This window comes from Mustela nivalis (genome assembly GCF_964662115.1).
Source record: "Mustela nivalis genome assembly, chromosome: 5".
Taxonomy (NCBI): Eukaryota; Metazoa; Chordata; class Mammalia; order Carnivora; family Mustelidae; genus Mustela; species Mustela nivalis.
Window position 1 is genome coordinate 80,587,412 of NC_139024.1, and position 15,412 is coordinate 80,602,823.

The following is a 15,412-nucleotide window of genomic DNA, read 5'->3' on the forward strand; positions in this document are numbered from 1 at the left end:
TCTATATGTACGTAATATATCTGTATATTTATTTGACCTTTCTGCCTTTTTTAAAGTATTTATATACTTCATCTCATTCCATTATAGTATCATTAAAGATCAAGTAGATTATCTACTAGGCCTAATTTACTAAAGAAGTATAGATCCTTAAGCTGCTAACTTAGTTGCAGAACTGGTTTTAGATTTCTCTCTTGATATACCCAGCTTATTATTCTATTAACCGAACCTTTCATTCAAGTGATCTTGAAAAAATTACCGTGATTTCTGTAGGCACGTTTGGAACTATTAATAGAGAACTCAATTGACATTTGTGTGTGTGTGTGTGTGTGTACACACACATATATATATACACATATATGTGTTTGTGTGAATTAAAATTTTGATCTTCCAAAAACTGACAAATATTTTACATGATTTCTCTTTCTCAGCTATATGGTGTATTTTATCTTGGCTAACTTAAAAGTAACTTAAGTACCTGTTTCTTGTTTCTTTTCTATATTTGTGGGGCTTCGTACAATACCATAATCTGGAGAGGGAGCTAAGGAAATATTGGTTATATAGATGTAGGAGGGATTAAAATATTTCCTGACCTGATATTTGTTAATTAAAAGATTGTGTGAAAATTAATGCTGTTTCAAGGGTGCTTGGCTGGCTCAGTCAGTAGAGTATGCAACTCTTGATCTCAGGGTCATAAGCTCAATCTGTACGTTGATGTGGAGCCTTCTTTTAAGAAAAAAAAGAAAATTGTAACAATTCAGTGGATACAATTTTTAAAATATATTTTTATGTTTTATCCAAAGTCTTCTCATCTTTTATTACTTTTGGTGTCCAGTGCTTAATAAAATCAATTTATATACTCACCACATATTTGACAGTTTCTACTTGGATATCTTTTTTTTTTTTTTTAAGGACTTTATTTATTTATTTGACAGACAAAGATCACAAATAGGCAGAGAGGCAGGCAGAGAGAGAGGGGGAAGCAGTCTCCCTTCTGAGTAGAGAGCCCGATGCAGGGCTCGATCTCAGGACCCTGAGATCACGACCCGAGCCGAAGGCAGCGCCCAACCTACTGAGCCATCCAGGCGCCCCTCTTCTTGGATGTCTTAAAAATATTTCAAACTGTTCATCCAAAGCATAATTCTTAATTTGCCTTCGAGTGCCCTTCTCTTAAAACAAGATTTCTTTATTGTTCATTACTCTAAATTCAGTTATTCATGCTGAAAATTTTACTAACACTGATTAAGCCTGTCATCTAAATATGTAATAGAATCCAGACTGGTCTAAGTTATTATATCTTGGCAAAGCTTTTGTCGTCTCTGAAATCAATCTTGCCCTGCCTGTCTGCTTTCCCTCTATCTCCATCACCTTTTTTTTTTTTGGTTATTGTTGCAATTTCATGTATTTTTTAATTACATTTTGAATAATCAAAGCCTAATTTATATATAGTCAAATGTATAGATCTTAGGTGTTCAGTTTTGTTTTACTAATAGTATATAGCAATATAACTGCTATCTAAAATAAGATACAAAGCATCTCAATCATCTGGGATTCCTGGCTGGCTCATTCAATAGAACAGGTTACTCTTAATCTCAGGGTCATGAGTTTGAGCCCCATGTTGGGCATAGAGTTTACTTAAAAAAAAAAACACTTCAGTCACCCAAGAAGTTTCCTTGTACTTTCTAGTCCAGTCTCCTTCCTCTTTCTGAAGCACTGTTATCACCATAGATTAGTTTTGAGTCTTCTTGGACTTCCTATAAATGAAGTCATACTGTATATATATATATTTTTGTTGGTCTTCTTTCACTTAATATCTTTGAGATTTATTCACATTGTTGAATGTATTCCTATCTACTACTGAGTTGCATTCCCATTATATAGATCACAATGTATCTACTCTGCTATTAATGGATATTTGGATTGTTTGCATTTTGGGGAAATTGAATAAGGTTGCTGTGAACATTCTTAAACCAGACAGTTTTTCATTTCTGCTGAATAAATTCCTAAATGTGGAATTTCTGAGTCCTACATTTCATATGTAAATAAGTAAATGTAAATAGATATTTAACTTACAAGAAACTATGTGAATTCTGCACACTTAGTGACCTTTCTGAGTTGGCTATGTGGGTTGGGGCATCCTGAGCCAGTTGTCCTGTGCTGAGATGCTTCCAAGCCTTATTAAAAACACTTAGATCCCCATGAAGCCCAACTATACCCAAGTGCACCAAAAGATCTGGGTAGGAGTGAGGTTGATGGGCTTCATCGTTAATAAAATCAGGAGTGTTGATAAAAGTAGTAAAACTTTGAAATCTTCAACTCCTGCACCTGCTTATGGTCAATAACCAGCTCTACCAGGAGTACACAGCAGATGGAACGTCACCCTGGCTGTAAATTTCAGTCGGCTCTGTTAGATGGGAACGTGGCACATTACAGTACACTTGTGGAAGTGCTGTTTCCTTTGTGGAATGAATAAATATATCTGTGGGATGCAAGAAAGAAAGGAAGAAAGAAAAAGAAAGAAATCTGAGTTCTCCCTAGTGTTTGTATCTTGTAACACTTCCAGTATCAGTGTATGAGAGTTCCAGTTATTCCACAGCCTCCTGGCCATTCTTCGTAGTGTGGAGGACTGAACTTTTTCTTTCTTTTTTTTTTCTTTTCAGCATAACAGTATTCATTATTTTTTCACCACACCAAGTGCTCCATGCAATCTGTGCCCTCTATAATACCCACCACCTGGTACCCCGACCTCCTACCCCCCTGCCACTTCAAACCCCTCAGATTGTTTTTCAGAGTCCATAGACTCTCATGGTTCACCTCCCCTTCCAATTTCCCCCAACTCCCTTCTCCTCTCTAACTCCCCATGTCCTCCATGCTATTTACTCCACCCCCAGACTACTAGAACTCATACAGCAATTCAGCAACGTGGCAGGATACAAGTCAGTGTACAGAAATAAGTGGCTTTCTTATACACTAACAATGAAAATACAGAAAAGGAAATTAGAGAATCGATTCCATTTACTATAGCACCAAGAACCATAAGATACCTGGGAATAAACCTAACCAAAGAGGTAAAGGATCTGTATTCGAGGAACTACAGAACACTTATGAAAGAAATTGAAGAAGACACAAAAACATGGAAAACCATTCCATGCTCTTGGATCAGAAGAATAAACATTGTTAAAATGTCTATATTGCCGGGAGCAATCTATACTTTTAATGCCATTTTGATCAAAACTCCACCGGTATTCTTCAAAGAGCTGGAGCAGATAATCCAGAAATTTGTATGGAATCAGAAGAGACCCCGAATCACTAAGGAAATGTTGAAAAAGAAAAATAAAACTGGGGGCATCACGTTACCTGATTTCAAGCTTTATTACAAAGCTGTGATCACCAAGACAGCATGGTACTGGCATAAAAACAGACACATAGACCAGTGGAACAGAGTAGAGAGCCCAGATATAGACCCTCAATTCTATGGTCAATTAATCTTCAACAAAACAGGAAAAAATATACAGTGGAAAAAAGACAATCTCTTCAATAAATGGTGCTGGGAAAACTGGACAGCTATGTGTAGAAGAATGAAACTCGACCATTCTCTTACACCGTACACAAAGATAAACTCAAAATGGATAAAAGACCTCAACGTGAGACAGGAATCCATCAGAATCCTAGAGGAGAACATAGGAAGTAATCTCTTTGATGTCAGCCACAGCAACTTCTTTCAAGATATGTCTCCAAAGGCAAAGGAAACAAAAGCGAAAATAAACTTTGGGGACTTCATCAAAATCAAAAGCTTTTGCACAGCAAAGGAAACAGTCAAAAAAACAAAGAGGCAACCCACGGAATGGGAGAAGATATTTGCAAATGACAGTATAGACAAAAGGTTGATATCCAGGATCTATAATGAACTCCTCAAACTCAACACACACAAAAGAGGCAATCATATCAAAAAATGGGCAGAAGATATGAACAGACACTTCTCCAATGAAAACATACGAATGGCTATCAGACACATGAAAAAATGTTCATCATCACTAGCCATCAGGGAGATTCAAATTAAAACCACATTGAGATATCACCTTACACCAGTTAGACTGGCCAAAATTAGCAAGACAGGAAACAACATGTGTTGGAGGGGATGTGGAGAAAGGGGAGCCCTCTTCCACTGTTGGTGGGAATGCAAGTTGGTGCAGCCTCTTTGGAGAACTGTGGAGATTCCTCAAGAAACTAAAAATAGAACTTCCCTATGACCCTGCAATTGCACTCCTGGGTATTTACCCCAGACATGGAGATGTTGTGAAAAGAAGGGCCATCTGTACCCCAGTGTTTATAGCAGCAATGGCCACGGTCGCCAAACTGTGGAAAGAACCAAGATGCCCTGCAACGGACGAATGGATAAGGAAAATGTGGTCCATATACACTATGGAGTATTACGCCTCCATCAGAAAGGATGAATACCCAATTTTTGTAGCAATATGGACGGGACTGGAAGAGATTATGCTGAGTGAAATAAGTCAAGCAGAGAGAGTCAATTATCATATGGTTTCACTTAATTGTGGAGCATAACAAATAGGACTGAACTTTTTCAAAGAAAGATGCAGTCATTTCACTTACATTACCCAGCATGCCATCTGGGAGTTATCTTTAAAAATGAGAATCAAATTCTTCCCATAGCCAAAAAGACCCTGCCTAATTATATAACCCTAGGCTCTGTCAGTCTCCCCTTAGTGTACTGAGTCATGGTGTGGTGCTTGTAGCTGCTCAGACAGGTCATGGTTTGTTTCTGGTCCCAAGAGTCTTGACACAGAGTTTTCTCTTTGCCTGGTAAATACTTGTCTTCTCCCACTACTCAGTCACCTATTTATTTTGTCAAGTCTCATCTTAAATATCTTTCTCCTCCAACTCCTCCTTTCCTATGTTTAGAGCATTTCTTGTTTGTTTTTTCAGTGCTTACCACGATTTTTGTATAATCGTTATGTTTTAGTTTTTCTCTGTAAGCTCCAGTATGGCAGGGGTGTATTGGTTTGTCACTGTAGCATATGTAGCACTGTTCGTGGTGCCTGGCATAGGGAATGAATCGATGGATGGATGGATGGATGGATGGATGGATGGATGGATGGATGGATGCTTTCAAGTGATTTTTGCCAAGAGGGAAGGAAAGAGTGAGGTAAGCCCAGCAAAGGACTATGAAAGAATAAGTAGAAATAATTAAAGATGTCAGAGGAGTGCATGATAGAGCAAATTCCTGAGATAAATAGGGAAGGGTTGATTACAGATGCCAAGATGGAGGAATTAGTTTTGGAAAAGGGGAATAGTCTCTCTGTGGAGTGAGGCAGTTGATAATGGAAATGTGTAGAACAGAAAAATTAAGAAGGAGGGTTGGTGTAGTTGGTTTAATTGGTTGAGTTTGTGTCAGAGGCCACGGAGATGATTTGAATTCTTGAAGGGAGTATAGGTGCTAGTAAAAAACTCATGGGTAATGCATCAGCTGACCAGCATGTTAGACCCACAAGAGATTGGATTGCATTGTTTCTTTCTACATTTCCTTTCTGTTATCCTGATCAAGATTGATGCTACAACAGGAAAACATTTAATGTGATAACAGCAACAATGGAAGTTACTCTTTGATAAATTCTTTCTTGTATATACCAGACAGCATGTTAAGGTATATTCAATACATTTTCTCATTTAATACTAACTAATCTTCACAAAAACCGTAAGGCATAAATACTGTACCCCCACTTTTAAAAATGAGCTAATTGAAGCTTGAAGAAGAGTTGAGTAATTTGTTCAGTTGCATGTAAGTAGAAACTGTTGAAAAGCTAGGAGTAAAATTCAAGACAGTTTCTTTTTTTTAAGACAGTTTAACTCTTCAGCCAATGCTTTTTGCTTCTAATAATAATAATTTACTAAAAACAAAACAAAGCCTGGAGGAAAACATTTCCTCAGTAGTCTGTTTTGTTCTAATTATTGTATTTAAGATGAAGAAAAATATATTCATTTGTAAACCTTTTCTGAAAACAGAGCCATCCTATTACCTTCTAGGAATAATTTCAGTACTAAATGGTATCTCTTCGAAAGAATAAAAACCTAACCTTTTATAAATAGAATAGGGAAGAGTTATTAGTGATTCCTTATTTGCCTAGAGGTAATTACTGAAGTTGATTTTAGTAATCAACATATAAAACTTGAAAGTTCACAGACACACACACACACACACAGCTTTTCATCTGCAAAGGGCTTAAAAAAAAAAAAAAAAAAAAGACCAGTGATCATGTGTAATCAACTTATAGTCAACAAGTAACATAAATAGTATCCAGTAGGAGGCTGTTGGCAGAGATTAGTGATCAAAGGCAGCAAGCCTGACCTGACAGCAGAAAAGACAGTTGACCAGCCACAGATAAAGAAGAAAACAAGGACATCTTTGAGTAATAGAAGACATCATGATCAACCTATTCTATTGGATGCTTTTTGAGGACATCATTGTATCACATTTAAGACACTTAAAGAAATAAAAATGAATTAGGGAGCCTTTAGTAAAAATAGGCTGGTTAGTTATTTCTGTAACTTATAGGGTCATTTGCTTTATCAATGGGGAGTCCAGGCACAGGTGGCTGCTAGAGTATAGAAATCAGGTTATGTACAGTGGGGAAGAATTGAAAGAATGTTGACCTTTCAGTCAGATGATTTATATCTAAATCTTACTTACCTCTGTCTCAGTGACTTGTGGTTAAGTTACTAATGATCTCTGGACCTCATATTCAAAAAAGGAATCACATATCTTTTTCGGAAAAAAGTCTTTTCACATCCTCTGTTTAGTTTGTAATCATATTATTTGTTTTTTGATGTTGAGTTGTATAAGTTCTTTGTGTATTTGGATATTAACTCCTTATTAGATGTAGCATTTACAACAGACATATGAAAAAATGCTAAATATCACTAATCATCAGGGAAATTAAAATCAAAACCACAGTGAGATATTACCCTACACCTGTCAGAATAGTTAAAATCAAAAATGTAAGAAACAACAAGTAATGGTGAGGAACACTTGTGCACTATTGGTAAGAAGGCAAATTGGTGCAGCCACTGTGGAAAACAGTATGAAAGCTCCCTAAAATACTAAAAATAGAATTATCAGACGATCCAGTATTCCACTACTGGGTATTTACCCAAAGAAAATGAAAACACTAATTCAAAAAGGCATATGCACTCCTGTGTTTATTGTAGCATTATTTACAATAGCCAAGATACAGAAGCAGTTCAAGTGTTTATTGATAAATGAATGGATAAAGAAGATGTGGTATATATAAGTGCCACCGAATATTACTCAAATGTAAAAAAGAATGAGATCTTGCTGTTTACAATAACAAAGATGAACATGGAGATTATAATGCTAAGTGAAACAAGTCAGAGAAAAACGAATCCCATATGATTTCACTTATATGTGGAATTTAAGAAACAAAACAAATGAAAAAAAAAAAAAAAAGAAAAAGAAAGAAACCAAAAAAAACCAGACTCTGAGATACATAGACCAAACTAGTGGTTACCACAGAGGCTGGGGGGGGAGAGGGGCAGTGGTAAAATAGATAAAGGGGATCAAGAGTACACTTATTTTGATGAGCACTGAGTAATGTACACAGTGTTGAATTGCTATACTGTATACCTGAAACTAAGATAACACTGTATGTTAATTATACTTCAGTGAAAAAAGAAGAAGGGAATTGTATTATGTGGTCTTTCAGGTCATTATAATGGTCAGGAGTCTGTGAGTTCCATTAGATCACAAATTGTCACACCAGCACACTGGCCTTTAATCCTGAGAAATCCCCAGTAAATAATGGGATTTGTCAGTTTTACCAGGGTTGCTCCTTACCCAAGGTAATAACTGGATCCTAATGTTATTGATGGAATGAATAGATAAAAGGAGATGTGGTTTATTTTTCTAATTGAAGTTGTTTTAATAAAAGTTGTTATATTGGACTTTAAAGAAATTAGATAAGGCGTGAAAGAAACTAGATTGTGCAAAGTGTTAGTGTTAATAAAATTTGGGAGAGCAAACCATTATATTGGCAATTACTGGCACTTGTTTCCCTGGTGTATGTAGGAAAAGGCTGTAAAAATATTTTAGAACCCTGTAAGTTTCTAGATTTTAGAAGATTTTAGAACTTAACTGGTAAGTTAAGGTGAGTAAGAGTCTGAAGTTTACTTTTTAGGTAGCTATTTGTGTACACATATTGTTTATATTTGAGCTGAAATATTAAAGAACTTTGAATATGATATGAAATTTAAAGATAGTAGTTTTTAAGTAGAAAGGTGGAAAAAAAATAGTATATAGGTCTGAGGTGCAGCCTAGAGAAATTGGCATTTATTAGAATCATACAGTGTGTGTATTCAGTTAGGTGTTCAATTAACATATTCCATCAATCCTAAAATGACATCGTTGGTGCAGCACACCTTTATTATATGTAATATTGAGTAAGAAAATATGTTGCATGTTCAATTATGACATAATACCTTAACAGTAGTCTTAGCTCGAAGGATGTGTTTGTCTCACTAGTGCCCTTATTTCTTCCCAAGTATCTGGTAATTTTGGTAAGTTCTCCTGGCTTTGATTGTGTTTCTTGAGTACATGATAAGCAATTTCTTAGCAAATCAGTAACAAAACAGCTTTAGTAACTTGTAGGTATCTTCCTTTCTTAAGTCACATAAAATATTTGGATACAGCTTTGTAAGAAATAAGTAATTGGAATCCTCTCTCCAGAGATGAATATTTACTTCACTGATTTTAAAATTACATCCTGTGGCTCTGTTTCTTTTTCTGGATACTCAGCAACTGTTTTCAACACCAAATTATAATGTAACATTTTTAAGGTAATTTAAACATTATTTAAACTCAGCATATAGTTGCAACATGTACATACTGTTGAAATGACAGAGGTGGGAATAGCTTTGACCAAGTTTGTACATGTGCTGGCAGTAAAAACTCTATCATCATTTCTAGCCAGCCCACAGCAGTTTTATAAGATGCTATCAGTTGTAAAAGCAGACAAACACAGAACTCTTGATTTCAGTGATATGAAAATTTGTAAAAATGTGAATCTTAGAATTGATGAATTAAAGTGAATCTTACTTGAGTTGGTGGTAGCCTTAACTATAACCTAGATCTGTTGGTTTAGTTATTTTTTTAATGCCACAAAGCCCCTGAAGATTCAATATCTTTTTCTTTAGCTTAAAACCAGAGATAGATATATCAGTAGCCTGAAAAAGAAATGTCAGAAGGAATCCGAACAAAACAAAGAGAAGCAGAGAAGAATTGAGACCTTGGAAAAGTATCTGGCTGATCTTCCAACTCTAGATGATGTACAGAGTCAGAGTCTACAGGTAACATGAACTAAAATGCTCATTTTTAAATAACATGAAAGCCTACTACTTTCTTAAATTGACCCTTTGGAAATTTCATAATTTTTTTATAATTTAAAATTTTTGTTCTATATTTGGCTAATTATGTTAAATCTAAGTGTTTAATTGCTATTTTGAGGATTAAACTTTAATTAGAAACTTTAAGCATGAGTTTATCTTTCTTATTTATTAACATATGATTACCTTCCTAAGAAACCTGTGTGTTAACTTTTTACTTAACATTGTACTCTAAAAGGCAGTTTCTAAACCAGTCTGACAGCTCCATTCCAAACACACAGGGGTTCACCACAGTTCTGACTTTACTCAATGTTCTCTATGATTCTCCAAGGCTCAATAAGACTTTTTTACTATCTTTCCAGATATTTGATTTGTTTTCTTCATTCTTCTTACCCTTTCCATAAATTCTTTTTTTTTATATTATTTATTTTTTATTTATTTTCAGCATAACAGTATTCATTATTTTTTCACCACACCAAGTGCTCCATGCAATCCACGCCCTCTCTAATACCCACCACCCGGTTCCCCCAACATCCTCCCCCCACTGCCACTTCAAACCCCTCAGATTGTTTTTCAGAGTTCATAGTCTCTCATGGTTCACCTCCCCTTCCAATCTCCCCCCAACTCCCTTCTCCTCTCCATCTCCCCTTGTCCTCCTTATTATTCCTTATGCTCCACAAATAAGTGAAACCATATGATAATTGACTCTCTCTGCTTGACTTATGTCACTCAGCATAATCTCTTCCAGTCCCGTCCATGTTGCTACAAAAATTGGGTATTCGTCCTTTCTGATGGAGGCATAATACCCCATAGTGTATATGGACCACATCTTCCTTATCCATTCGTCCATTGAAGGGCATCTTGGTTCTTTCCACAGTTTGGCAACCGTGGCCATTGCTGCTATGAACATTGGGGTACAGATGGCCCTTCTTTTCACTACATCTGTATGTTTGGGGTAAATAACCATGAATTCTTAAACTTTAGTCTGTGGTCTCCACTCCTCTGACCTATTCCAGCCATTTTTCTTTCTTAACAGTACCTCACCTGAGTCTTTCTACAACTCTGGTCAAGCCAGTATTCTTGAAATCTTATTTACAAATCTATTAAACCTGTTGTTTAGTCCTTTTTTCAGTTTTTCTCATCATGAAATTCTCAACCTAAGCATAATTGACATTTAAGGGTGGATAATTTTTTGTTCTGGGATTCTGTCCTGTGCATTAAAGGCTGCTTAACAGCATTTCTGGTCTCTACCTACTAGATGCCAATAGCACTGCTCCTACCCTCTTTCCTCCCCAAAACCAAAAATGTCTATAAACATTTCCAAGTATCTCCTGGGGTGGGGGGGATCACTGTCAGTTGAGAATCATTGGTTTAATCCATGGAGTGTCATTATTGTACAGACTCTAGAACTAGAGTAGATTCTCTGTTTATATTAATTTATGCATTTAAGAATAAGAGAGGATAATGTCAGAAAAGAACTAAAGAAGTATCACAGGGGTTTGTATGAGCAGCAGCAGAGAGGAATACCGATTTAAAAACGTGTTCATATCACTTTATACCCATTAGGTTGATTAATATTAAAAATAACAGAAACCACTGATGACAATGTGGAGAAATTAGAATCCTCCTATACTGTTGGTGGGAATGTAAAGTGGTATAGCCACTCTGGAAAACTATATTTCCTAAAAAAATTATCATCAACTTGCCTTCTGGGTATGTACCCAAAAGAATTGAAAGTGAAGTCTCAAACAGATGTTTGTACATGACGTATGTTCATAATAATGTTATTCATAGTAGCCAAAAGGAGGCAACCTAAGTTTCAACTGATGGGTGAATGGATAAAATGTCACATATGCATATAATTCAGATATAAAAAAGAATAAAATTCTGAAACATGGATAAGCCTAAATACATTGTGCTAAGTGAAATAAGCCAAACACAAAAAGATAAATACTGAACGAAGTTCCTATGGTAGTCAGATTCATAGAGACAGAGAGTCAAAGTGTGGTTGCTGAAGGCCCCGGGCAGACCTGGAAGGGGAGTTGCTAATGAGCATACAGTTTGTTTTGCAAGAAGAAAAGAATACTGGTGATTAGTTGAACAATAATGTGAATGTACTTAAACAGTATGGAACATGTACGTTTAAACATGGATAAGATGGTAAATTTTGTTTGCATATTTTACCATAATTAAAAATGAAAATTAAAAAATATCCCCAAATTGAGATTATTTACCTTTTTCTCTCTTTCTAGAAAATTTTTTTTCAAGATTTTATTTATTTATTTTAGAGAGTGAGAGAGGGAGCATGGTGGGTGAGGGACAGAGGGAAAAGAGAATATTAAGCAGATTCCACACTGAATGCAGAGCCTGAGGCAGGGCTCTCTCCCAGGATCCTGAGATCATGACCTGACCTGAAACCAAGAGTTGGTTGCTTAACTGACTGGAACACCCAGGCACACCCTGGTCTTCTAGAAATTTTTGACCCCATTCTTCTCTGTAATCTCATTCTCTTAGCTGTCATTACACACAAAGGAGGAAATAAAGTACCCTAGATAAAGTATAGTGTGATTTTTAACCACAAGCCTGTTAATAATAATTGAGAACACTAACACCTTTAATATTCTATATGTTGTGAATTTTCTCCTTAGCTTCAGGTTCTAGAAGAAAAAAATAAGAATTTGCAAGAGACTCTCCTAGATACGGAAAAAAAGCTTGAAGAGATCAAAAAGCAGTGTCAAGAAAAAGAGGCACAGCTAATATGCCAGAAGAAGAAAGAAAAGGAGTTGGTAACTACAGTTCAGAGGTAAGAAAACCTTCAGTAATTTTTTTCTGCTTACTTTTGTTACTCCTATTTCTCATAAAGCATTTCATTTAAAATGCATTAATATATAATTATTGCTATATTGTTATCTTAAAGATGTACTCTTTAGAACCGTATTATTTCATTGAAACATTGTATCAGCTGTGATTTCATGTTAATGCAATATCTTGACATGTTGCCAAAGGTTTTAGATGAGAATAATTAAAATCTACGCCCACCAAAAAAAAAAAAAAAAAAAAAAAAAAAAACCCACCAATTGAAAACGGAAAGTATTATCACAGTCCGATAGCTTTGCTTTGCCAAAAATAATGACAAATTCTAGATAACAAAAAGGGGCAAATACTCAAACTGAACTCTTTGATAGATTAAAGGGACATAACTGACTCCCATTTTACCTGACTACAGAACAACAGGTATGGCCATTTTGTCAAGTACCTTCCAAGTTTACTCATATAACTTGCCTCATGGTCCTCTTCCCTTTTAAATTAATGCAGTTAGAATGACCGGGAATATCACTTGTTAGTATATTTAGCTAATGTATTTAAGCTGGAAAATTAATACTGGATTTTTGAAAAACCTAGAGAACTATGTTGTATATGCATCTTTCATGTACTTTGTGTTTTATAAAACTTAAGCCTTAATATATGATATACTACTAATAGGTAAAACTATCGAGAAGAATAAGACAGTAAAGCAACAAAACTAAGAAATACACTCACCATGCTTTTTATCAGTTGTGTGTAACTACAATCAAAATCCATTTGATAATTCCATGTTAATATTGCTTTACTACTTTGAAAGTCTTAGATATGCCTGACCTACTTTTTCCCATAGATTTCAGTACAGAAAACCTCTGATTCTGGGACAGTTTAGTCTTCAGTGTTTCTAATCTCAGCTGCAAAAAATTCATATACTTTTAATTTTACTTTTATTTTCACATTATTTTCTGCTTTCTTGTTCTTTAGTTTTCCTCTCCATAACTCTGCATCTTCTATTGTCTAGTCTCAAAATAGCTTCCTCACTTCATTCATTCAACCATCTATTCTTTTTCTTTGATCTTAGATGAAATTAGAAGAGGTAATGTATCTGTTCTGTTTTATGGGGCATTTTGATCATCAACTCAGGCTGTGCCATTTTACGAATAAAATTGGAAACACCTGAAAATAATTGGAATGTTTGTTTTGCTCCATTGTGTGCTTTTATGTTTAATATGATATTATACCTTCTCTTGTATTTAGATTTTCTCTTTTATTGAGTTTTTAGAGAACATTGAGTCTAGTGCTGTTGATTAGATATAATTAGTACAGTGCATTTCAGAATCCGTGTTCCATTTCTTTATCTCAACAGTCTCTAAAATGATAGCATCCTGGAAAATTTCTCTTGATTTCAAATAGACATAAAGGACCAAAGAAGGTCTTCTGTAATTCTCAGTACTTGTAAGGCTCTGGTGTCACCAGACCCTGGAGACCGAGGTGTTCATTTTCCTCAGCTATATGAGAAAGAATTCCTTGGGTCCAGAATAACTTCAGATATATATGTGCCTGTAAATTACATCATTACGTTTATCTGTGCCTATGTAATATTTCTAAGTTAATTACTTTATGAATATATAAGAACTTCTGGTATTTAAAAATCAGATTAAAGTTTTCCATTAGAATTGAAAATGCAGGGTGCCTGGGTGTCTCAGTGGGTTAAAGCCTCTGCCTTTGGCTCAGGTCATGATCCCGGGGTCCTGAGATCGATCCCCACAATGGGCTCTCTGCTTAGCGGGGAGCATGCTTCCCCACTCCCACCTGCCTCTCTGCCTACTTGTGATCTTTCTCTGTCAAATTAATAAATAAAAGTCTTTATAAAAAAAAATGAAAATGGAGGTAAAATATGTGGATGGGGTCCCTAGTAATGCAATAGTGGGTACTTTCACTATTCAAGAGATTAATTTTCTAAGTGGGTATGCTTCAAAACAGAAATGAAAATGTGTATGTGAAAGATTTGTTTGGTATTCCTTTCATGACAGTACATTGTTCCCTTCTCATAGCGGGTTCATCTTTTTTAAGACCTTAATAGTTTTAATGTAATTTATTTCTCTTTGAATGTTATAAATATATAGAAGTAGTGGGTAGTGTCTTGACACTGAATTGAGAGAAAAAAAATGTATTCTCAAATAGTAATAATGTATTTTTCACTTTTAGACTGAAAAAGCAAAAACTTTTATGACAAGGAAAAAAGTTACAAAGCAGTACACTGCTTTCATAATACATAAAAAGCCTTCTCCGGTGCTGTTACTTATTAACATATTGGAAGCCCTTATTGTAAGCATTTAAGACTGGGAGTTCTTTATCCGGAATCTAGATAAGCATTTCTTTAACTTTTTGTTTTGTTTTGTTTTGGAAGAGAGAGAGAGAGTGCAGGAAAGCTATAATACCTGAAAGAAGAAAAATAATGAACATAACAAAACTCCAACTATAAAAGTCTTTTTTAGTATTCAGCTTCTGTATATGATTATAAGCTTCCTAGGTATCTTTCTGTTTTGATTTTGGTCATTATTGTTAATGGTATAGTTCCTTTTAACCAAAACGTGACCATCCTTTCTTTCTCGAAACTAACACCTTTGAGGGCACCTGGGTGGCTCAGTCGTTAAGCGTCTGCCTTCGGCTCAGGGCATGATCCTAGGGTCCTGGGATGGAGCCCCACATCAGGCTCCCTGCTCCGTGGAAAGCCTGCTTCTCCCTCTCCCAGTCCCTCTACTTCTGTTCCCTCTCTAGCTGTGTCCCTCTCTGTCAAATAAATAAATAAAATCTTTTAGAAAAGACTAACACCTTTTAATCTTTTATTCTTAGTATACCAGAAGGGCTTCCTTTTGTTGTTTCCTCTTTTGCATTGCAGTTCTATGCCATGAATAGCATGAGAATCTATTAGGTCAAGTAGTAAATAAATTGTTGCTCTTACTAATGAAGGAGAAATGTAATTCTACTGGTTTTAGCAACAGCTTCCTTATAAACAAACTTCTGCTGCACTCAGAATGAAGCTAAAAGATGTGTGTTCTTATTCTTAGGTTCCCTAACACAATCCTCTTAATCAAGGAGCTCTGCTTCAGGGGGAGAAGGAAAGAACAGGATTTAGATTGCCAAGCTCACATTAGGTTCATGGGAACTTCATTAGGGCCTAAGAATGTCACAC

At 35.6% G+C, this 15,412-nt stretch overlaps 1 protein-coding gene across 5 annotated transcripts in view; it reads left to right on the forward strand.

The window, feature by feature from the left end:
• CEP85L (centrosomal protein 85L) overlaps nucleotides 1-15,412 on the forward strand; it is a 223,697-nt gene that overhangs the window by 179,350 nt on the left and 28,935 nt on the right. For all 5 annotated transcript variants that reach the window (XM_082730950.1, XM_082730949.1, XM_082730951.1 and 2 more), the window contains 2 exons: nucleotides 9,226-9,378; nucleotides 12,063-12,217. In XM_082730950.1, coding sequence (XP_082587076.1) covers nucleotides 9,226-9,378; nucleotides 12,063-12,217 — 308 coding nt within the window. The remainder of the gene's footprint in view (nucleotides 1-9,225; nucleotides 9,379-12,062; nucleotides 12,218-15,412) is intronic.